This window comes from Teleopsis dalmanni, chromosome 2, assembly GCF_002237135.1.
Source record: "Teleopsis dalmanni isolate 2A chromosome 2, ASM223713v2, whole genome shotgun sequence".
NCBI lineage: Eukaryota > Metazoa > Arthropoda > Insecta > Diptera > Diopsidae > Teleopsis > Teleopsis dalmanni.
The window spans coordinates 228799587-228824920 of record NC_051847.1 but is presented as its reverse complement, the minus strand read 5'-3'; the positions used below and the strand labels follow the sequence as shown (position 1 = coordinate 228824920).

The 25334-nt window shown below is 31.9% G+C and overlaps 1 protein-coding gene across 1 annotated transcript in view; it reads right to left on the bottom strand.

The window, feature by feature from the left end:
- Positions 1-12582, bottom strand: part of LOC119678178 (M-phase inducer phosphatase) — a 100681-nt gene extending 88099 nt beyond the window's left edge. The window contains exon 1 of the mRNA XM_038089880.1: positions 12521-12582. Within this exon, the coding sequence (XP_037945808.1) occupies positions 12521-12564 (44 nt within the window). The 5' untranslated portion in view covers positions 12565-12582. The remainder of the gene's footprint in view (positions 1-12520) is intronic.
- Positions 12583-25334: the final 12752 nt, after the last annotated feature.

Here is a 25334-nt window from a genome sequence, read left to right as displayed (position 1 = left end):
TGATAACATTACAATAATTGTAAAAAAATATTTTTTTTTTCATAAAATAAACAACTTATTGAAATATTAATTTTAAAAATCCATTTCAACAGTTGAAAGCCCACACAGATATTTTACGCAGTTGGGTTGATATTTTAACAACTGTCAACAAAACAATGAGTTGTCATTCATTCATCATTATTCTCTTATTACCACAAAGAATCCTTTATTTAACCATGAACAATTCTGCATAATAAGGACATTGTAATGCTTACAATGCAAATATTGAGAGAAAAGAAATATTTTATATGCTAATAACTTGCATTGTCGTAGGTGGTTTGTAAAAAGAGCAATTGTATCTTTGTATCTAGTAAAGGATGCGCACAAGTTCTTTACGAAAAATAAACAAAGATCTAATATGTTTTAAAATACAGCTCGATAGAGTTCAAACAGTATGTGATCCACAGGATATTTTCTAAAATAATAAGATAATAATCAATATTCGTACGAAAGTGCATTTGAATTTTAGCGCCAAATTTTTGTTGAACCGTTCGCTTGCGCCTAGGATTCTCTCGCAGCTTGAAGCTAATTAATATTGGCAATGAAAAGGATATGCTTGCAGCGCTAACAGGATTTCAACAGCAAAATAATCATCTCCGTTGCGCAGCAGTTTTGTAATTTCACGCTTTTCAACATTTAACTAACAAAGAGTGCATTTATTTTTTCACTAAATAGCAATTTTTTTTATATTTTCCACTTTTTACTCTAAATCAGCAATCAGTAGCAATAATAAATTATTTATTCTTCTATTTACTTTCACAAAAATCCTTTTAAATCATCGAGGTAATTTTAGATATTTCAATAAAGCATTTGGTTTGTTTTTTAATACACCAACAAAACGTCTATCAGTGAAACGTCTATCATGTAAAAAGGAAACAACATACATATGTTATAGCCGTATATAAGAGCCCGGGTTTTTGAATAGATTTGGTATTCATATATTTTTTGTAAAACAATCTGAATTTAAAACTGAAATCATGTTATTAAGAGGCAGTGATTGGTGCCTCTTAGGAAGCAGAACTCACTTGACTATAATATTATTATATTTATATAACAAAAAAATGTACTTATATATCTTGTCAGCAGTTATGTATTTTATAGCACCTATTTGTAGATAATCTCATAGTCTAAAATGCTGATAACTGTGGCTAGTAAGGCCACAGAGCCACAAGGTCATCGAGATCCCACAATCTTAAATAAGCGTTATAAAGAACTATAATTTTTGATGCACTAATATTATAAAATTTTTAATTAAGAAAAGTATTTTTTCCCCTCTAAATTCGACTGTTCAAAAAATTAGGACTAATAACGATCGATGATCTATAAATGTATCTAAATTTCATTTAATTTTTATATTATATATTATAATAAAAGGATATATTGAAATTGATACAATAATAAACAGAAAAACGTTTTTATTGTGGAGAGTCTTGGAAGAACGATTTCCGTAAAATATTTATGGAATATACAAATATTCTTATATAATACATTTATATTTACATTTGCAAAGATATATTTTTTTGTATTCTGAAAATGTGTGTTCTTAAAGAATCGGGTACATCTTATATAAAATGGATATATGTACATATATACAATAGTAGTTTTGTATATCAGAGTAAGTGTGAGCCGAAAATTTCCTTTCATGCTTATTTTCATCTTTAGGATAATTTTTTCATTCATGAAAGAATTGATTCATGGAAAACTAGTGACTGCATAAATACTCGTAGTAAAAATAATTTCAATTGGCAGTTAAATGGTAAAAACTGCATTAGATATTGAAGTACAAGATTCAATGTAAGATTCACATACCGAAATTTAAACCATTTAGATTAAGATTTGTTAGAAATTTTAATTTAAACTCTATTGTACAGCATTTTAACACATGCGACAGATTAGGTGAACTTCTGCTGCAATAGATTTGCATAATATGTGTTGCATTATTTTATTGTCTTGACATGAATGGAACTTAAGTAGTCAATGGAAACGGTGCAAGTTGTGTAGTTTGAGCTGTTCCATGCTTTGTTTCCAAAGATCATATATACTCCTATAGGGCATACTGAATCATGGAAAACAAAACACAGATCATCTCATATGTCAACAAAAGTATTTTCGCACATTAAGATTCCAAGTGAATGCACCGTACATGTTCCATATGAGCGACTAAACATCATTTAATTATACAAAAGAGTTTTGTTCAGAGAAAAAAAAGTTATTCAAATATTCCAGAAGGATTCAATTTTGCATATGCAGCACTAAAGTGAGCGGAAAAATGGAAACATAGACAAGTTCACATCTTAAGTAAGAAATCTAGTTAAGAAGACAAAAGCTAAAGATTGAAGACTGAAGACTAAAGACTAACGACTGATATTGTTGGATTGTGCACCGAACATGTGCAGGGATAAGCCTACACAGAAATTTAAAAATTATTTATTAAAGAGAAAAATTCTTTTTTGTAGTTGGTTTTTTGTTTTGCTAGCTTAAGTTATAAATACTTTATTATTTACATAGTTAATGAAGATAAAGATTTGGTTGTAGAGTGCCTTATGTTGAAAGGCGACCATAGATACGTTGTCATTTCAGGCACACCCACTTTCAAAATTTCAGAAATTTAAAAAAATAAATTCAGTTTCAACATAAATGAGGCAAGCGAGCGTAAGCAAAATATAGAAATGTTAAAAAAATTTTAATCCTACCGCCTTGTGTCAGTCGGGAAGTACTTGTTCAGTTGCTGTGTAACCGGCAAATGGGGTTTTGCTTGTAGTAGGTATTATTTGTTTTAACACACATGCCAACAATACATTTCAACTAAGCAAGGAACAACAGAGACCAGGTACAAGTTTAGTTACTCTTCCCTGAAACTGTAAAAGAACATGCGAGCATTGCACAAGATATTAATCCTTTTTCAAGAAACCAGAAAAACTCTTTTGTGCCCAGATATTCTTGAAAGTCGGCAAAAATGCGCGCCAAAATTAAAAAAAATAATTCTCATTCTGAAATTATTATGTTAAGATATTTTTTTATATGTTTTTAGATTCTTCATGTTACTTTTATGATTTTATCTTTGGTTGAGTGCATCCAAGTGGGAGACCTCAAGTAATCGGAAACTTTTTTAAATGGAAGCAATCTATTTTTGTCATCTTTCTACCTATTTTCCTTAGATTTATGTTGCAGTTTCAGTTTAGTTTGTGAAAAAATAAATGTTTTCGCATCATTTCATTGCAAGAAATCTTCAACTTCGGTTTCAAAAGCAATCCAAGAAAATTATCAGTATTTTCAGATAAGACTTTCGGCACTTGACCTTTTCCATTATGGTTTAACAAATTTATTCTTCAGTATTCTTCAGTACTATTCAGTAGTATTATTCGTAGTAATTGTCCTTTCTTGCGAAAGTAATTATTTTCATATATTATTTGCTTTTGAAATGTAGGTGAAGGATCTATCGAAGCATCTTTTTGCAATGAAAAGCATATAATGAGGATGTTCGCTCTTATCCTGGGTACATACAATATTATCAAAACAGTATGAATTACTTAAAAAGGAATTTTCAATTAAGCGTTCCGTGGTGACCGCTCATTGGTGGTCCAAAACAGAGATAATGTGGTAAAATTAAGAGATCACGCAAAATTAAAAAAATTTCAATGCCAACTCAATTATATTATTAATTAAAATAATTGAAATAGATTACATGTGTTACATGAGATATAGTCTCATATATTGATAATTATGTATTCTTTGCTTACAAAATTGAAAACGGTTAATAAGTATATAATTTTAAATGCATTTTATACAACTTATGTATAATATTTGTTTATAAAAATTAATAATTAGTAGAAAAATCGAAAGGTCTAATGATTATTTTCAATTCGATAAAGATTTAGAAATTTTAATGCGATTAAGGCAATTTGTTATCTAAAGAGTTGTGTCCAATTTTATGCATATAACTCTTCCTCTCTTGTTTTACTTGATCGAATACTGCAAACATCCATAACAAAAAATTTTTTTTTTAACACTTCAATTTATTATAAATACTATAAACGGTTTCGAATAGTTTGCGATTCTTTACGGCGCACTCCTCACCGCTTGCCAGTCAGTTCCATGCAAAATTCAAATCATTACGGAGCCGACAAAGTGAATTCGTTTTGGCAACTCATTACAGCCGTGCTAATTGATTTCATAACGTAATTATTGAAACTTAAAACATTAATTGAAACTTCAAAGGCACATCTAAGCATGACTAACACTAGGTGGTAAGGTAATTTTAGTAAATTTTTTGAACAATGAATGCATATTCATTATTTTGCACAAGGATTGCCACATCGTCCACTGCAACCACAATGTCCAGTTAGGTGCTAAGTAAAAAATTTTCACTAAGGATAAAAAAAGCAACCCACATGAGTAACATTAATTAATTATAAGAAACGCAAGTCACGTACTGATCGGTTAAAAACAAAGTCTTCAAGGAATAATGGGCTTTGTAAGGACTGTATGAGGAATGATATCTTATAGTTTGTATCATTGACTTTCGAAAAGGAACTAGTTCTTTTTGACGCTTTTCTTGATCTAAATCAATGAAAAGAAAGAAAAAAATCAGAATGGATTCAGTGCAACCAAAGTCCCGTTTTTTTGTAGTTATCGGTTGCTTTGACTAAAATCTTTTGTTTTCCTAATAATATGCTTGTTATTATTTTTTCCAAAAAAATTGTTTAAAAACATAATATATTAGATAATATGTATCATTTTTAAAAGCAACTTAGAAATTTGGATATTGCATTAATCAAGAGTATAAGAATACGTTTACTATATTTTTTCATCAACACAGAAACCCAGTCAAGAACACATAGCGCAAGTGTTTATATAAATAGTTATTTTGAAGTTCTAATAAAGTATGTACATCAGACTATATTATTTGATTAACTACAACAACTCCTGAATATGAGTAACTAAAGTAATTAAGTCAAATATTAAAAAGGTTCTGACAACAAAATAACTATTTGCAATTACTATTTAAGCGCACTTACTTCACTCACGTTTACAGTTAGTGCACAATGTAGCTTTATAATAAGCATTAAATCTTACAATGCATGGGTAGTAAGATAAAGTAGTAAGTGTCCTTTATCTTTTGTAACAAAATCATAGGAAAATACCCTAAGCTGTGTGCTTTCATATTTGTAAAGTTATATGAGGTGCACAATTAATAGACTTCCAAAAAGTATTTCATAATATTGATAACTTCAGAAAAGACTTAAGAGAAGGTTAAATAGCGTAATTAAATAAAATGAGTAAGGATCTTATGCAAACAAAGGTGTGTTCTATAGACTTATGGTTCTTCCTCTCAAACAAATAAGAGATGCGCAAAAAATTAGCTTAGATAAAACTATATTTAGTACGATATGGACTGATGGAGTAATGCCAGGGTTTGTCGACTTCACTGAAAAAATTGATTATGAAATATTATACAATCTACTAAATGATGCACCTTACCGAATATCGTACAATCACAGCTAAAGCGTAAATAGAGGCATATATATTATATAAAATCTGGCATAAGGAAATCATTCTAAACAATGATAATAAAGTCACCAATGCGGTCATGATAGAAGCAGGGTTGAGGTAGTTGAGCTTTTAAGAAAACGGGGTGTGTAAGAAATAAAAGACTTGTAAAAAAATATCTTGATTTCACTTTCACTCATATTTGCAAATAAAATCATTGATTTGCATTATCTTTCTTAGTAATATGTCGAGTAGTTACTTTAAGTTCTAATAAGTATGTACATCAGACTATCATTATTTGAGTAACACAACAACTCCTGAATATGAGTAACTAAAGTAATTATGTAAATATTAAAAAGGTTCTGACAACAAAATACTATTTGCAATTACTATTTAAGCGCACTTACTTCACTGACGTTTACAGTTGTGCACAATGTAGCTTTATAATAAGCATTAAACTTACATAGCATGGGTAGTAAGATAAATAGTAAGTGTCCTTTATCTTTTGTAAGCAAAACCATAGGAGAATACCCAAAGCTGTGTGCTTTCATATTTGTAAAGTTATATGAGGTGCACAATTAATAGACTTCCAAAAAGTATTTCATAATATTGATAACTTCAGAAAAGACTTAAGAGAAGGTTAAATAGCGTAATTAAATAAAATGAGTAAGGATCTTATGCAAACAAAGGTGTGTTCTATAGACTTATGGTTCTTCCTCTCAAATAAATAAGAGATGCGCAAAAAATTAGCTTAGATAAAACTATATTTAGTTACGATATGGACTGATGGAGTAATGCCAGGGTTTGTCGACTTCACTGAAAAAATTGATTATGAAATATTATACAATCTACTAAATGATGCACCTTACCGAATATTGTACAATCACCAGCTAAAGCGTATAATAGAGGCATATATATTATATAAAATCTGGCATAAGGAAATCATTCTAAACAAATGATAATACAAGTCACCAATGCGGTCATGATAGAAGCAGATTGAGGTAGTTGAAGCCTTTAAGAAAACGGAGTGTGTAGGAAATAAAAGACTTGTAAAAAACTATCTTGATTTCACTTTCACTCATATTTGCAAATAAAATCATTGATTTGCATTATCTTTCTTAGTAATATGTCGAGTAAATGTTAAACTCTTAATGATAAGTACGGCTGATCTATTCAAAATTAATTTGTTATAATTTTTATATACGTAAAATAATAATACTTCTACATTTTATTATTTATTTATTTTTTTTATTGCCACAGTGCCATCTAGTTTAGTTGTCGGTAAATACTTTTTATAACGCACACCACCACAAAACTTTACTTTTTCACTTTCCATGTGATGTCGTAAGAATCCTACGTACATAGGACAGGGGACAGGTAAGAGTAAATATAAAGTCCAAAGTGTGAAAAAGTGTAAAAATCAAAACAACTCACAACAAACACCTAAAAAACATACGAAAACAAAACTGGAAAACCGTTTCAAAACAGAACCCAGCAAACAGGTACAAAACAAAGACGGCACCTAAATTAATAGAATGCAGTAAATGCGAGTAACAAAACGAAAACCGCAAAAAAACAAATATTTTCTTTTTCAACGATTCCACAGTTCTCCTGATTTCTCCTACGTATGTCTAGTAAAATCGTAAAATAAAAACCCAACAACAAGAAACATTTAACGGCCAGATCACATGCCACAAGTGTGGTAGTATAGTAGTAGTAGTAGTTAGTAGTAGTAAAATAGTAGGCAGGCCATAAGGGGAAATATGAAATGTGAAGTAACCGAAAGAAATTCTAACAAGAAGAACAGGTTCTATGGAGTAACATGCAGGAAGGTATCGCACACTTGAGCTGCCGTTGCCAATACGAGCACTTCAGTGCAGTTGAGAAAGGAAAATTCCGCCAAATCGAGGGAAAAACGTACGACGCAAACGCAAACGGAAGATAGTAACAAGTGCAGGATGAAAAAATGTAACGGCAAATTTTCTAAGGGGACCGTGAAATCGTTCCAAGTCACTAAATGGGCAGTTATGCCAAATTGAATTCTACGAAAGATTTGCTTAGTGGAAGAGAATAAATAAATTCAAGAAATCTGCACCATATGTTATCCTTGAATATAACAGTAAAAAACAACTGTTTATATATTGTTTTTGGCACAGGAGCCGCCAATGATTTTAATAAATAATAAAATCCCGCAATTCGGTTGTTTACATAATTGGTCACATTATGTTGGGCACTTGAAAGCGGATACTCCACTCCATAGCAAACTCTGAGACATCAGCGTTCCAAATTGGCCAGTGTTGTTGAAGCAAAGTATGATCTTGTTATCCTTGCCACAGTGAAAGCATAACAATGTATCATATTACAACTACATTGCGCAGTTGAGATTGGCACGTAGGATAGATGGGTCGGAAGATTGAGAGATCAGCAAGATCTTCACAATCACAACGTTGAGGTTCAAAAAATCTCATAATTCCCGTATATTTCGGTTAAATCTCAAATAACAACAAATTTGCTTGTTTAGTCTCAGGCGCGACATGTTGGCACTTGTTGCTGCATCGATCGTGCCTAACAATATCCATTTATAAATTTATTTATTTTCTTTTTTTTTTTGGTATTCTGGAAGATTCAATTTGTTTAGTCTTGTTTTAATTTAAAACCATTTTCAACTTTTCCTCCTCCACACACCACACATAAAAATAGATAGGCAGTCAACGTGGCAGGGACAGCTACAACGGCGGTAGTAATTTAATCCAGACGCAGTTAAAGGATTTACGATGTTGACGTTGTTTATATAGGAGAGGACTAAAGGCATGTGTGGGTATTGATTTATTTAAATCTTGTCTTTTTATAAATGAAAAAATTCTAAGAAATTATTTTGGCAACATATGGCAATCACCGCTCGAGTGTGGTCGATAGTGAAAATAGTATAGATAATCCGCAAGAAAGGCTAAACTGTTTAGTTTAATATAAATCATGCAGAGAATTAAAAAAAACTTTGATATTAAGTTTCGATTTAAATAAGATGTACACAAAAAAGTTAAAGTTCCACCAAAATTACAATCACTTCACCATTTAACATATCTTGATTCGCGTACTATGAGATAATCTTATTACAATACGGCTCAAATCTTTTATATATTGCATAAATTCCATAAATTAAGACTACTTAACCTCATTTTCTAAAGTAATTAAATATGTTGAAAATGTCGCACTGCATTAGGGCAGTTCCAACACCCAATTATTTGTGAAGTAAACCCCTTACTGGACTTTACTGTGATAAATGCTCTACGTTAATATATAGTATTTTACATAAAAACTCCCAAACACCTTATACATACATGTATGTTATGTAAACTGGATAATGATTCCCTTAGTTTGTCAACCTATATGCCGCATAAAGTCGTGTTTAAATATATTTTCAAATATAAAAATATATTTGGAAAAAAACTCTAGAGATAGAGTAATGCCTTTTTTTGTCAAGAGTAGTCATCCTTTTGGGCTGCTATGGTTGTAAGGAAGATTACTAGGATTTTTGGAGGGGCCGGTTAGTCACACTTCACTCAAACTACTTAAGTAACAACTATATCAAGCTAGCTCAGATTACTTATTACGCATAAAACAAGCTGACTGGATAATGTTTTGCAGAACTTTATTTACTTGACCATGTATTTAAAAATTCTGGATACAGGGTCTTAACAATTATATAATAGTACTCGTATGTTTAGTGAACTATTCTGATTGTGCTAATTTGGAGGGGACTCAATAAGCTGCTAAAATGAAAAATACTTCAAGCCAGCTCAGATCTTTAGTAATGCGCACATAAAAATATAAGAAATTAGAAATAGCACTGTAGCTCAAGGAACAATTGATGCCTTATCTAATGAGCTGACATAATATCAAAATGACGGTTTTGGAGTATTAAATGTTGGTACGCTAAAGTTATTACATGATACTTTATTGATAGAATTTGTTTTTAATTTTTTTTTAAATCTTTTTCAAGAACTTTTCCATGATCGCCCCAACCCGTTTCCTGTAAATCATGTTAGGTTAGATTAGGTAAAAGTGGTGGTCTTGTACAACAAGTAAATCATGCCATCTAGCGTGCAGAGTGGACTCTCACAGGTGATTATGGAGGACCCAATATTCCCTTCAAAATTCTGAGGAATATGAGAATTATGAAACTTTCTAATCAATTGACCTTCTATCAATTGACTATTTACCAATGAGAGTTACGAATTTATTAATAAACTATGCAAACCGTAATTCAAGCAAATTCGATGTTGAATGCGGAGACTTTATTATATGTTACTTTACTATACAAATTAACTTTACTTTCGCAAAGTGTTTGATCAAATCGTATAATTTTATAAAATCATTTAATAAAAAAGTTTATTGTTCTGGCATTTCAAGTATTTTTTAACAAATATACGTAAAAAGTTAAAGTCATCGCCAAGCCTCAAAAAAGTTATTCTTTTAAATTCGGCACGCCTGTGTGTGGCCGTTGTTGTAGTCTCAGGATCATCATCATCGATTTGATAAATAAAAGCGGAGGATTGTTGATGATCCCAACAAATGATGATGATTCTGGGAAGGATAAATATATAAAATAAATACGCGCGCCGAATTTTTCCTTTTCGGTTATCACAGCAATAATGTATGAAGTGCATTGAAGATAAGACTGAAGGGTATTTGGTAAAATACGCAAACAGTCACTTGTAGACATTTCTGTCATATAATTTCGTTATTTTCAAACAATTAAGATTCTGAAGGACTTCGTAAGTGGACATAAAAGAAAAATATTGACTTGATTTGATTGGAAATGCATAGGTGGCTTATTATAATTTTCACAAAAGATTCAGTACACAAAACCCTATTTACAGCACTTTTGTAGGAAGACTATAAAATAAATAATTGATAGAGGAATAGCAAAACAAAGGCGGTAAAGAGAAAAATTCACTTCAAGTACTTTTCAATTATTCCGGCCGCAAATTTGAATGCCTTTTAATGGTATTTTGGTGTTAAAACACTGCAGTTGCACAAAATATTTAACGCCTTCAATTCGTATCTAGAAAAGTCAATGTCAAATAAATTTTAGATTTTATGAGCATGACACATTTGGCGGCAAAAACACATAAAACAATGGCCAAATCTTAACGAGTACATAAAAGGTCCCAGAAGTGGCAACGTTCTGCAATGGAGAGTAGGAGATAGTGAGCAATGAAAATTTTATATGCTTTACGCAAAAATTTATTAGAAGGCTCTGAATAGCAACAAAATATGAGTAACATCAGAATTTGACAACAAAATCCATGTGTCTGTATTTTAAGTACTCATAGTCTTGATGAATATCAAATGGGCAACCTTCGCACACGCTGCATGCAAAATTGCATGCGCTGCACTTGTCGTAGATCTTGCTCTGTGAAAAATAATGAAATGCACTTGAGCTGTCGTTGCGAACTGTGTGAAGTAAACCTTTCGGACGCATGCGTGTTGCTACACCCTCAAAGACACGGCATGACATCTAACGGGTCTGGATGTGGTAGACTTTGTCTTAGCGTTTGCAATAGTCTTATGCGATAAGGTTAACGCCAGGATTAAGAGAAATGCTTGGCTTTTGCGTACTTGTCATGCTGACATAGCAAAATGTCCTTTGTGTCCTTTGCACGTATAAACAATAGAGCAGACAGATCATTCGATTAACTTTGTGGGTGATGGCGCCTCTTCTGCCGTTAAAATGTATGGTTAAAATTTAATTAACAATTTTTTTTAAGACTGTGACTTTCTGCTTCGTTTGTTTCTGCTTTTATTGTTTTATGTTTAAAGTATAGGAAAAGGACAATATATTATTAGAAGTGTTTAAACATGAATAGGTGCATTTAATATGTTTTGTTCATTAATCAATGCACAAGAATAGAGAAGCGTTAAAAATCTGTTTAAATTCATCTAATGTGTGCAGGTTGATTTAAAATCCTTTGTGGATTTTTATGGCTAACTCATTATTATAAGGAGTAAATAAAGGAAATTTACCAAGGAAATGGATCAAGTAATACAGTAAAGTATACAAATCTTATAGGTAGACTTTGGAACATAATATCGGTAGATAACTACGCGTACACTACGAAAAAAATCAATTTTCAGTGAATTTTAAAAAAATTACATTTAAAACCGAGTTTCTTGTTTTAGGCAATCTATAGAAATATTGGTTTCTATATATCGTATGCTCTACCGTACCACAAAAAATTACTTAAATGACTACACCTACACCCTCAACAACTCCCATAATAAATTTAGTTTTGGCATTCTTGTATGCAACATCAAAGCAGTAGCAATTCTGGGATAGAACGGGTGGTCCAAGCAGCACATATGATGGAATAAGTGATTTGTACACGCCCACTTCTCATAAATTTGAAATTGCAAATCAAAATAAAAGTCGACGTACTTATAATAAATAAAAAAAAAGGTCAATACTACTTAAATAGCAACAAAATTCAAAATCCATTAAAAGTGAGTAAATCGACAATAGATAGCCACAGTCAAAAATGATCATTAAATCTGGAACAAAGAACCTGACAGATTTTTTATTTATGTGTGGGAAGAATTCTTGCAGTCACAAGTGCAATTTGTAATTGCATCGCTTTCCTTTCCGTTCGAAGACAGGTACAAAGGCACTCTAATAAATTGACAAATAAGAAAAATGAGATTGCACTGGATAGATAAATTGTGCTGCTCGTTCCTCTAAATTATCTGATTTGTTTGTCTTGAAATTCCTTATTCATTTTTCTATGGAAATGTTGGAAATTGTGCGCTAAAAAGTGCAACCAAAAAGAAAAACTATTCTCGCATCTTCAAAACAAATATAATTTCTACTCGACAATTATTTATGTGCTGTGTCCTGTACCAGTGTCCTGGCGCCTCTTAGCTGATATTTTCAACTTTATATATACTTACAATATACACACATATAAAAATAAATCTATTAAAATTCACTTACTTATCAGATGATTCATTTTTTGGCCTTTTCTTCGGAGTCGGCATCTCGGTTGATATCTCTGATACTGTAAAAGAGTTAAATCAAATTGTTTATAAAAATCATGTATGTGAAGCAGTTAATTTATAAATAATTAAATAATATTAGAATATTTAATAATAGTATTATTTGGTTTTATGGTACTTAATATTCAAATTTCATATGTAGAATGGTCAAAATGATTGAAGATTTTCGACGTTGTAAGTAATGACCTAAAGGAAATTGTCGTTTTAATTTCAGGATATTCCATGTACATAACTTAACGGTTGCCACATTTCAGAAAGGAAGTGCGCTTCTTTAAGCAATAAATCTGAAAAAGTTCATATGACAATCAATCATGTTTTCACAAATAAATCCACCTCAGATACCTCAAAGAATACATTTTGCAAAGGAAATGCTGTGTGGCTGGTGTTGTATTGGAAGACTCGATTTTAAGGTTCCTCTATCCAATCTCATGAACACTTGTTATATATTATTTTCCATTTTTTTTTATGAAAAGTATTGAATTACATAAAAAGCCTGATATTTTATAAAAACAATAAAAAAATAAAATAATTTAAAAAAAAATTATTAAAACGCGACCACCTGACTGACGTCTTCCTGAGATTGTGTGATTTTGTTCGCAAAAATTGAAGAAAAATAATAATTTTTTTTAATATAAGAACAATATTTCAACAATAAAGGAAAAGGGATAAAATCGTATATGTAATGTAATTGTTAGGCTTTTATGGGAATTGACGTTTCTGACTCGTGCCTAGTTGAGCGAAAACAGTTGGTAATTTACGTACGTTTTCTACGAGTAGCACTCGTAAGTGAAATGCTTCAGTGAACTTAGAAGGGGGATGAATGTTGTTAAGAAGATAGTTATATATATTTCATAGGAGACGACAAATGGCCTTATGGTCCAAGAAAAGGTTTTATAGTCAGGTGTATTGCTGTAAATGTCTACTAGATATAAACTAAGCTGAAAATAATTTCGCGGTTTTAATGTTTAAATGAGTTCCAGTTACGAGTCTATTTCCACTGCCAAATTTTAAGTATTTCGGAAGTTGTTTTTGTGTTTTTGTGTTCTTGTTGTTGTTCTTTTCATGTTCAAATTCACTTCCTTTTTATAGTTTTGCGCGCCAAGTGAACAATCCAATGAAGTGCAAGTATTTCTACATCTTATTAATATTAAAAAGTATATGGAAATGAGTAACTTCCCTTTTTTCTTCGAGTGTTTCCAAAATGTATATTTTGATTTGATTGTATCGTCAAAGGAATTTGCATGACACTAACTTTGAAGGATGAGCACATTTGAGTAAAAGGGAGATTTCATCATTTACCGATTTGTATTTCGTTCAACTATTAACGAAATACTGAAATAACTAACACTGTAGGAGACTTCCTTTGCGGAAACGGTTTCGGTTTCTTCAAATCATATTTGAATTAACGCAGATACAGATAATAATACTATATGTAGTGTATCAGATTTCTCTTATTAAAAAAAGAGAATAATGAGCACGTGTCCCCCCGTTTAACCTGCGTACTTGTAGATTAGTTTGGCCTATCTTAGAATCAAATTATACACATTATTTAGTGATTGAAGCTATTTGGATCCTAATGGTGCTAAAAATGTTATTTTTAAAGTTTAGACAATTGAATTCTGATATTTACATAAAAAAAATATTTATTTGATTGAAATAAAACACAAAAAAAATCAATCTAAGGTTAGTGTTAGAAAAATTTGTTTAGTTTTGGAATTTGTATGAAAATAAGTTCAAGTAATCAAAGAAATGGACTGTAAATTTATGCCAGCGAATGCACAAACTTCGGAAAAAAATGCGGAAAACTAACTAGTTGTTTTAAGAGAGCTTCTTAGCAGTCCAAATGATGGAGGTCTAAGAACTAAACAATCACTAGATCATAAATTTTGAAGTCTAATAATCCTGGCTATTCCTTTAGGCTCTGTTAAAATGGCATAATTAAATAACGGATTCAAATATCGCGCACTTTTTTTATTTGAGAAAAGATTGTGGCGAGTATCACAGTTACATATTAAGATGTTTGGGAAACTGTTTCTAAAAAAATATATTTCGAGTTAAATTACCCGTTCCAAGTGGGTGCGTAATATTGTGAATATCAAAAAAAGTGATATTGTGGTTCTGCAAGAGAACACACTTATAATGACTAATCATTTATGCTGGGTCTAATAGAGTATTTGGGGTCTTAGATTCATTAACAGATAAAAATATCTATCGATAACCCGTAAATGGTTTGTATATAAAGTAATAAGATATAGCGACACAAATAATCGATTTTTTTTATGTAGTTAGTTGTAATTAATGGTTAACACCATGGTTTTTAATATAATGCGTCGATTATCGCCTCGTTGAAATGATTCTAATGGTGTCATAAAAGTTATCTGTTTGTATATAATTCCTTCTTTATAGTGTCGTGTCTCAGTGTCCAGAACAACCATAGTTGCGAACCCCTCGCGGAGTGTGGCAAGTGAAAACCCACTTGCTACCAGTTGTACTCCATGTCGTCGCATAATGTCGCATAGATTTTAGTCATCTTTTCCTATCGACATGCCTTACCTCGGTAATATTCTAATCCCTATCATTTGCCAAAAAAAAAAAAAATAAGTAGAAAAAGAAAAAAATGTTTCTATAGAAAAAGTCTCACATAATGCATGCATTTAATGTCAAAAAAAAATCTTTGTTTCTAATCACTTTGAACATTTAGAGTTCAAATAATGCTTTTTAGGTTGTCACTTATTAAAAAGCAATGTAAATGTATTAAATTTAACTACTATAAAATCTTTCTGAACAAATCATTTAGTAACGTCTGAAGTTTTTGCCGCGCGTAAACACCAAAGACATATGCTATTTCCATGTTATATACGCCACCTGATCTTATGAAAATATAAATATGGCATATTTTTGTTATAATGAAAAGTTTTTAAAATTCAAATATGCAGTAAAGACCCTTCATTATGGCAATCATTTAACTTGTGCACTTTTTCTAGTAACCCAACTAACTTTTTACTGTATTTCTACTTATTTTCATATGACATTTAACGATTTGCTCTAATGCACACATGCGACGGGGTCACATAGCCACCACCAGCTATAATCGCCAAAGCGGTATCAAACAACAGCAACGCTAGTCAACTTAACCACCTTCGCACCCATAACACCGAACAACGAAAGGAAGAAAATTTCTCTATCCACCAAAGGCAGTATGTATATTTTATGTTAATATAATTATGCCAAGAAATTAACAAATTCTTACAGGAAGAAGAATGAAAAGGTCGGACGAGTGCACCTGACTGCCTCAACTCATTACATAGGTCGCGGTACTCGGCATGCAAAACAACGCTCGAAACGGCACCAAATTTCGTTGCAGTATGACACATAGAAGCAAAGCATTTGGCGGCTATGTCGAAGCGTAGCGCGTGCTATTTGCCAATGTGAAGCGGTAACACATAACCACCGAAGCGCTGCATTATAATTTTCGGTTGCGGTACAATGAACTCCATAAAAAACTTAACTTAAATACCAAAGAAACGCAATGGTAACAGTTTTCTTCTTAATAGTAACAAAAGTCAACAACAAACTTACTTCCGACTCTTATTCCATCTATGCGTACTATACTCAGATATAAGAACAAACCCAAAAACAGCAACAACAATAATTAAAACGACACTAACAACAACAACAATATCACTAATTTTATTATCAACGCGACAAATGAATGAAAATGCATAGGAAAATGCATGCCTCAATGAAAAAACTAATCAAGAAACTGACAAAACAAAAAGAACTGAAGAAATTCTTGTTCTTCAGCTAACCATGCCAGGATTCCTCTTATAAGGATAAGGAGCAATGCATTCGAGTTGAGCAACGACTAGCGAGCGGGCGCTTAACACACGAGTGCATGGATGGAAAACTCAAAAGATATTACGAATAAAAACAATCCCTAAAAAACTGACATATGTCTAACCGCGCTGCGATCCATCGCATTGCGGTGGTGTTGGAGTGAACTGAAGTGTCTTAAGGATACGTTCTCTCTCACATTGTTACTATTGTTGTTGTTGTTACTTTTAGTATAATTTTGTTGGCTCGTGCCATTATCAACATACGTGTAATCGCACCAGGATAACAAAGCAACAACGAAAACGCTCAAGTCTATTTTCAAGGTGTTGCGGTAATGACTAGATAGGTATGTGCAAGGATACCATTTTAAGGATGAAACAACTAAAATTGTAACAAATGTTCATTTTATTTAAAATTTATTGGTGAAATAGAAGAATGGAGTGAGGGTGAATAAACTCCAAAACACGCAAGACTTATTTGAATATTTTTAGAAGAAAATTAAGTATATTTTTGGACTTAGAACGATTAGGGTAATCGAAAATAGCGAAATATTTTAATAAGACTAATGACGTGACAATAAGGAGGGATCTTTTCAACCAAAATGTATAAGTATATTTGATACAAAATCTTTTTATAAATAGTGAATATACTTGAAGTATAAATCTTTTAAATATTTTTGACATTCTTAATACCCAAATGCAAAATAACTTATTACATTTCCTTTAAGGAACATATGAAGCCTTATATAAAGAATATAGAACTTTCAAAAGGTCTTGGCATAAAAGTTGGATTGTTAGTAAAGATACACAGTATTATAACGTAATTGAAATTCTCGTTGTCCAACTATAATGAGATAGTTTATCACATAAATCTTTTGTATGAAAATAACATATCTAAGAATAGGTAATATTAGACCGCGGCCTATTAGTACTATTCTTAAGAATGTCTCCTTATTTTACACAGGCTAATAAAGCTATTGACGAACTCAACAAAAATCAAAACAATTCAATTTGCTTTTTGACAAATACATAGACAATGTTTCACTCTCTGGTATTTCGCAAATTCTGCAGTTGGATTATTTCCATATTTATAGGTTGTAGCTAACATCAATGTGTCCAGTTTATTAATCCGTGTACTATTTAGATAAAGCAACTTATTAGTTTCTGTATTAAATAGTGCAATGTATGACTAATTTTTCTGAGTAGCACTGTTGACTGACAAGTGAATATCCTGCAAAAAGAATCAGATCATACCAAGAGAGTTTCGGTAACCATTCTTCTTCAGTTTGCCGAGTGGATACTCTGCATAGACTATCAATAGTATTCACAACAATATAAATTTTCATCTCTGCTTCTTGCTAATTAATTAGAGAATGCACTTAAACTCCCATTCTAATAGGGAACAACATCCATTCTTTTTATATGTCGAGTAGACTTATGTGACAAGGATGTTAATTTTGTACTTTTTACTAATTAAATAAATTTTGTATTAATAGTGGACTAAGTTTCATTTAAACTAAATAGAATTACACTAATTATTTGTTATATTTATATTTAGTATTTATTTAGTATATTTAATATATAACAGTTTGCTTTATTTATGTCATACTGAGTGGAGTGGAGTGGTTGATTTACTACTTCAAGTACTTTTCTTCACAGATGACGCAAAATAAATAGCAGAACATGGCGCGGCACCCCTTTTCGAGTGAGACGCGTATTTTGGTAATGCACCTGGACTCAATGCTCAAAAACTGATATGTTCCATATGTGATGAAGGTCTGTTTGTTCACCAGTACATACACTTTCCTTGAATTACAATAAAATTTAAATGGATTTGAATTTTTTGTTTTTCGTCATGCAATTTCTGGATTTGCCAAACTTCGTTTAACCAAGGAGTTAAGTGCAGTTTAATGAACTTTATTATTTTTAACTTCTATAATTCCATAATGTCACATCAAAGCGTTTACTCAAGTGTACGGAATGCAATTAAGCGTCCTTTCAATGCAATTATTTTTGTGTGAAACTCGAGTGTCACTTGTTTGTAAAAAAATTATTTGAATTATTTCGATGTGAACCGAAGTTGGTATGCAAATTTTTAAATACTACTAACATAGTCTATAGGTTTAGTAAATTATTAAGCAATTGCCAGTTGTTCACTTTAGCAATTTTGGAAAATGTCAGCTAGGAAGCAATGCAGCTGTTTCGTGGGAGTGGGAACATGATAAATAATATACTTCCCACAAAGGGTTATTTATAATATAATAATATAAATAATAATGTATACCATAACTAATTCACTTTTTTATTCATAGAACTAATTTTCACATTTTTCTAAAATATTAAGTTTCGAATAAACATCTTCAAGAAGTAGGACTACTTAATTTAGGAGATGATAAGAGATAAGATAAGATAAATGATGATTGATTTTTTTCTAGGCTCTTCTACAGCATTTAGTAAAATCTGAATATCGTGTCAGTGTTAGATCAAATCATACCTAATCTATTCTTATGTGATTGATCTTTAGTCTTCATAAAATCTCTTATGCAAAACTAAGAAGATTAATGACAAGATCTAGCGGAGCACATTTGGGTAGTATTCGTAGGGCGTTCGCTTACATATACCGCCACTACCAGACGTTATTGCTTTGGAGTTGCAAGTTGGCAACATCGATTTTATTATAAAAGACAGATGGAATAATTTTCTCATTGTATCAGACAATAAAGCATCTACTGATAAGCCCGTTTAATGTGAACTCCATTAAATATGAGAACTTCATATAATGCGATTGTATCTGGATCCAATGTAACAATATCCAAATATATTATAATTTCTGATTTCAATATATTTTGTTTTTAATAATTCGACATTGAATTGCGTGTTCAATTTTGAGTAATGAAATATTTATTATGATTTTTATGACCTAAATTTATTTTAATTTTTCAATAGTGTTAATATATTTGCGCATTGTAATTAATCTAATAATTCATAATCGCAAAGTTCAAATTCAGTGTCTCCCCAGTGGCTCACGTACATAATTGAGAACCAAACTAGGTCAAGCGAAGCAACCACTTGATAACTTCGTCCACAATTGCCAGTTCCATGATGAATTTCTGTGCAAGGCATTTGTGTGTCAGGCATTTGGCACACATGAGTGCCGAAGAAAACAAAAATATAATCAATTTTTTTAAAAAATTTGAGGCTGATTCTTAGAGCGTTCATATGTTGACCACATGAAACACAGAGAATATTTAATATTATTTTTATTTCTTGCAAAATGTACTTGAATTTATTTTTATTTAAAAAACGTAAAAATTAAAATAAATTTGCGCGCCTTTTTTTGGGATTACAAAGCAAATTAGAAAAGCATTATTGATGTGGCCTAAGTCCAAGCCCTCCCATGAGGCTCTTCGATGCACCACACAAGCACAAGCAAATGTGGCTCTTGAATGAAATATATGAATAAAGACAATTGAAAATCCTTTGCAATGTAGACAAAAAAAAAATAGAAGTAAAAAAAATTGCAGACTTTGCTAATATGTGTCACATATGTCCAGTTAAGTCCACATGCAGTTCAGGAATATGTTTTAGTACTTTAATGTAGCCGCGATCTTCTACGTACTTGCCTGTTCATTGTCTTGGAAATTTTTTAACGTATTTCCATGCAGTTTAGATTGGGCTTGAGTTTCAAAAGGAAGAGAGTAAAGATATGAAAACTGAAATTATAAATTCAGTAATTAGTTTTCTTATTATTTGCGTAATTTACAAATTCGAAGCGCCTATCAAAAATGTTTCCCATCGCCATAAATAATTTTCGGGGGTTGCCCATTTTGATTAAAAATAAATTCGAGAATTTCGTTTATCTGCTTGACGGCTAAGAAATTTCTCTTATAAATTATTTTACCATTGTTACTCAGCTTCTGGTTTAAGAACACGAAGATGGCGTAACAAATTTAAAATGATTTTTATTATTTGATAAAATCTCAAGTAAGAGAATTCAATTGCAACCCGCTTGTGTTGTATAATAAATGCTGTATTTCAGCACTTTGTTTAATTTAAAATGCACAGACGTTACTATTAATAGACCTGCATGGATAGACGTCGAACAGCACTCCCCCATTGCTGTGTCGAGTTTAGAAACTTATCAAGCGGATAATATCAAATGCAATACTTTCATCTAAATGAGGTGTCAAATAAGGACAGAGAAGAGAGAATGCAGACATCGTTTCCTTCCGTTATTACGTGATTTCTTTCAAGATATTTCAATCCCCTCGCTGATTGCCTGCATACTAACTCAATTAAAATTACGAGCAGTCGTATGCAAGGCGTATCCTTTTATTAGGCGTAACTGAAAGGCTAAAAATAAATTAACGAAAGTGGAAGGATAGCATTTAGTTTAGCAATTTATTTATTTTTCCACTATTTTCTTTAAAATAGTTTTTCCTTCGCTGCTACGCATATAATTAAATAAAACGATAGTGTTAAGATGTGTATATAAATAATAAATAAGTAAGACTGCATGCAGACTGCTGTTATCTGGACACAACATCACAACATCACAAAACAAACAATATACTCGTATGTAAAGATAACTACATACAAACATATACATTATCTGAATCACTGAAATCTTTTAAAAGTTTTGCTCAATTTGCTTAAAATTCTAGTTGTGCATACCCTGACCTAGGCTAAGATCCTTGCATGTATCTGAGCTACCCAGAAAGTTATTGACGTCACATAAGCAAAGTTAAAGCATATAAGCTTGCATAAAAGCACCAAACAAAACAAATTATATACAAAATAATACAATAAAATACAGAAAAAAGGAACTGCAGAGAAAGCATGGCATGAGAACCCATAATTATGCGCTAAATTTTGCGAAGGGAGAAGATTGCAAAAGAAACAAGAAACGCGCATAAAAAGTAGCGCAAGTCTGAGCACAGCCAACAGCTGGCAAATTTAATCAAACACAAACACTATAACATTAAGATACAAATAATGCAGAGAACATTCCTTCCTACATATGTGCAGACAGCATAATGCAATACCTACTGATATCCTTCAAGAAATACGCTTTTTATTCGTTTTATTGCCACAGGATCAAACCATGTCGAAGCAAACAAATTGTTGTTGTTGTTGTTATTGTTGTTGTTGTTGTTGTGTAGCACGAGACAAATTTCTATAGCAAAAAATAATTAAATCAGTTGACAATGGCACAGAAATGCACACACAGCTGTAGATCACACAAAGTAGTTATAAGTTTTTTAATTTAAGGACTAAGTTAAGGACTAAGCTTGGGAGCTTCGAACTGCTTCTACACACTAATTTTAAATATTCTTGTTGTTATTGCAGAAAAACGGAACTCACATGCGCTAGCAGCTAAGTAGCCGCGGAGGAACATAATTCATATTCACACTCTAGTTGACTCATAGCACTCACAACTCCTGCCTAAGACGATTGCTTTGAACAGCAAATGCGCTTAAGCCAGCGACTTTTCACCCTCATAAAAGGAAAGTACACCCTCGACGATTGTCACAGCACTGCAACCAAATTCATAAACAAACGAAGAATGAATGTTCAGAATTAATGTGCAGTACCTCCTGCACGCATCTAGTAACACATTCGCCTTACAGTCATTCCTTGCCAGACTACTTCGTCCTTGCACGACGTGGCGTTAAGGAAATTTCCTTTTTCCCTAATTTCAATGCAGTCTAGCGCATGTGTGCTCAAATGCCAACGTCTTTTGGAGGGAATTCCTTGGCGCAATTATTTTGCTGTTGCTACCGCTGCTGTTGAATCTCAACATTGCTGCCGTAACATTGCGAAAAAGTATGAATCCAGGTGTCAATGACACCAGCGCTGCACACAATAGCCAGGTACGTTGCATTCGATGCTGTGGATGTTGCCCAAAAAATAGGAGAAACATTCTCGCATTGTTTGCTGTGCTCTAATTTAAGAAATTATTTCCTCCTTTGACACATTTGTACTGAGGATCAATGTAAACTAATTGGGTTTTGATACAGTAAAGCAGATCAAAAGATTTTCTATAGAATGGCTTCAGTTGGGTGTAGCACGTGCTAAATAAATAACATCATATGCTGACAATTATCAAAGCAACTGCATAATCTACAGATACATTTGAAATACTAGATCGATGAGAAAATAATTCTCTAACAAACATGAACAGAATACTTTCTTGCTTCGAAATATTACTCAATATAAGTAACCAGTAAGTAAGAGGAGAAAGATCTAATAGAACCATTATGAATTCTCATGCAAATAAATAAAAATATTTTCTACCTTTTGAGCTTACAGTTATCGTATAATTATGGATTATATATGAACTCTAATTGTGGCCCATACATGATTTATCGGATTAACGAAAGTACCAGCACCCAATTTTCAAGCTTTTTAATATCAATTACAGTAGATGTGAGTATCCCTTTAGCAATGGTTTAACGAGTCATACAAACAGAACACTTAAAATGACGAAATGACGAAGGTAATATGAGGAACATTTATAACAAACCATAAGAATGGTGTAACCCATCTAAATAAACAAAAATATTCTTTTAATATAAATTATTATCCATTACAGTTGATTTACTAATTGGACACTGTCTAATAAGCATCGAAAACCACAGTGTGAACTTGAACCCACTAAAACCACATCTTCGGAATGAATGGAGATGATTGCCATTCTATGTTATGTTATGTGTCATATAAAGAAACGAAATTTGTTGTTGATATACTCTGCCACTGACCGATAATCTTATCTGCTGTTTTTTTTCTTTTTAAACGGGATCGAAGACAATCCAAAGTCCAAGTCAACGTCAGTATTAGATTTCAGTTCACTGAAATCACTCCGATGTTCAATGGTTAAGCAATGGTTAAGCTTTTCGGAATCACCGACTTGGTATTTCTGCAAGACGCGGTCCAGAAGACAAAGTTTAAACCTTTGGTTTTTTTTTGTCGTCATTTAGTTTACTGACAATATTGTTTTTGGTCTGTGTTTTCATCTGTTAGCCTTGTTGTTGTGTTAGCGTAATTGCGTTTACTGGAAATATCCTTCCTGGTTATGCGATTATTATACTGCTTTGGGCTCCGTTTCTAAATGTCTATGGCACTGCATGATTTGAGTTGCAAATCTTCATACCTTTTTTTTTTGAGAATTTTTTTGAAAAAAGACCCGAGATATTTGTTGAAATTATGTTAAGGTACAATTGTAAGTAGAAAGAAAGAGATTGACGATATTTTATTTAATAATATAATATAATATATTATATATGTTATACTTTCCGTTATAGTAGATTTTAAAATTTAAAAAGATATATCGGTATCAATTCGTCATTTAGGAGCACATATTTTTTTAAAATATATTTTATTTATATTTAGTTAGGGATTAAGTTTTTAAAGAAGTCTCTGAGAATTTCAAATATTCAAAGTACCCATTTTGCCTCCTCAGTTGATAGAATTTTTCTTCCCACAGTTAAATAATCTGTACAATGTGTCCGTCGATGGAATTCAAATTATTCACATTATTATAAGATCCCAAACATCTAAAGGATATTCACAAAAGCAGAAACTAATCAAGGTAGAAGATGACATTGATATTCACGTTCGTTGTAACTGTCTTTTCAGTAGAACTGCATTTACGATAACCCAGAGCACAACAAAGAAAATGCAATTAAGCAACCCCACCCCAGAACATGACCAGAGATATGAACATCCTGGATGAGTGGCAGCACCCTTCAAGACAAATCAAAGATGAGACAAAACCTACCTACTGATATGAGGAGATGAACACATTTGAATATTTATTTATTTATTTTTATAGTTGAAATTTTACCTTTCAGATATTAAAATTTGCAATTTAATTTTCTGGAATATTGAAAGTGAAAGTTAAGGAAGGAGACGATTTGGTAAACACAAAGTTGCGCGCAGCCTAAGTTCAAGGTTCAATTATAGCAGGACGCACTAAGGATTATAGCAGCTGCTAGTGAAAACGAAGTTCAAAGATTTTTTATCCCAGAAACCAATTCATTTATGAGGAACTTAAAGGCATCTCAAGGAAATAATAATTATGTAAAATCGCTTATCAGTGAAACATCTACAATTTAATTGATAATAAATAAGTCATTAAAAAATTTGTATGAGCATTTAAATAAGAAATTGAATGCAGGAGTATTGTAAATTAAAGTATATTGAATAAGGATAACTGCTACGGCATAACGGTTGGTTACTTCTACATACTTTGATTTGCATAACCACAAATTCCTGCTGTAAGTTGTAATCTAATAATCCTGCGTACAGACTAAATTATGCACGAATATTACAAATTTAATGAGAAAAAAGTAATACCGAGAAAACGAAAAGCATTTAAACCAAAAACAAACAGAAAGTGTAATCGAGAAATTAAAATAACAAAGGAACACTTAAGCCAATTTAATTGTTTACATAGCGAAGGATATATCCACGTACGCTGATAAGCGCTTATAAACTACTGACCGCTGGTCAACCAGAACAAATAGGATTCAAGTGCAGTCTTGCCTTGCTTTGCCTTGCCTTGAGGAAAGTTGTTGGATTTCAGCCAAAGTAATGAAATCACTAAAAGCAATCGCGTACGTAACCTTTTATAAGCTCCTGCACATATCAAAAAGGATATACGGACGGAGTTTGATTATAAAATCAAACTCAAAACAAAGCGGAAAAGGTTACAAAAATAGCAATAAACTACCATCGATGTAAGTGCTACGACGCATTCAAAACAAAAGGATCTATCTGCCATATAAACGAGTTAACTTGACCGTGCACAAGTCAAGCAAGTATCCGCATAAGACGACTTTTGCGCGGCACTAAAGGATTTTCGGAGAGATTTTGAGGTGAATGAAAAATCAAATGTTTACTTAACGCGCAGAGATC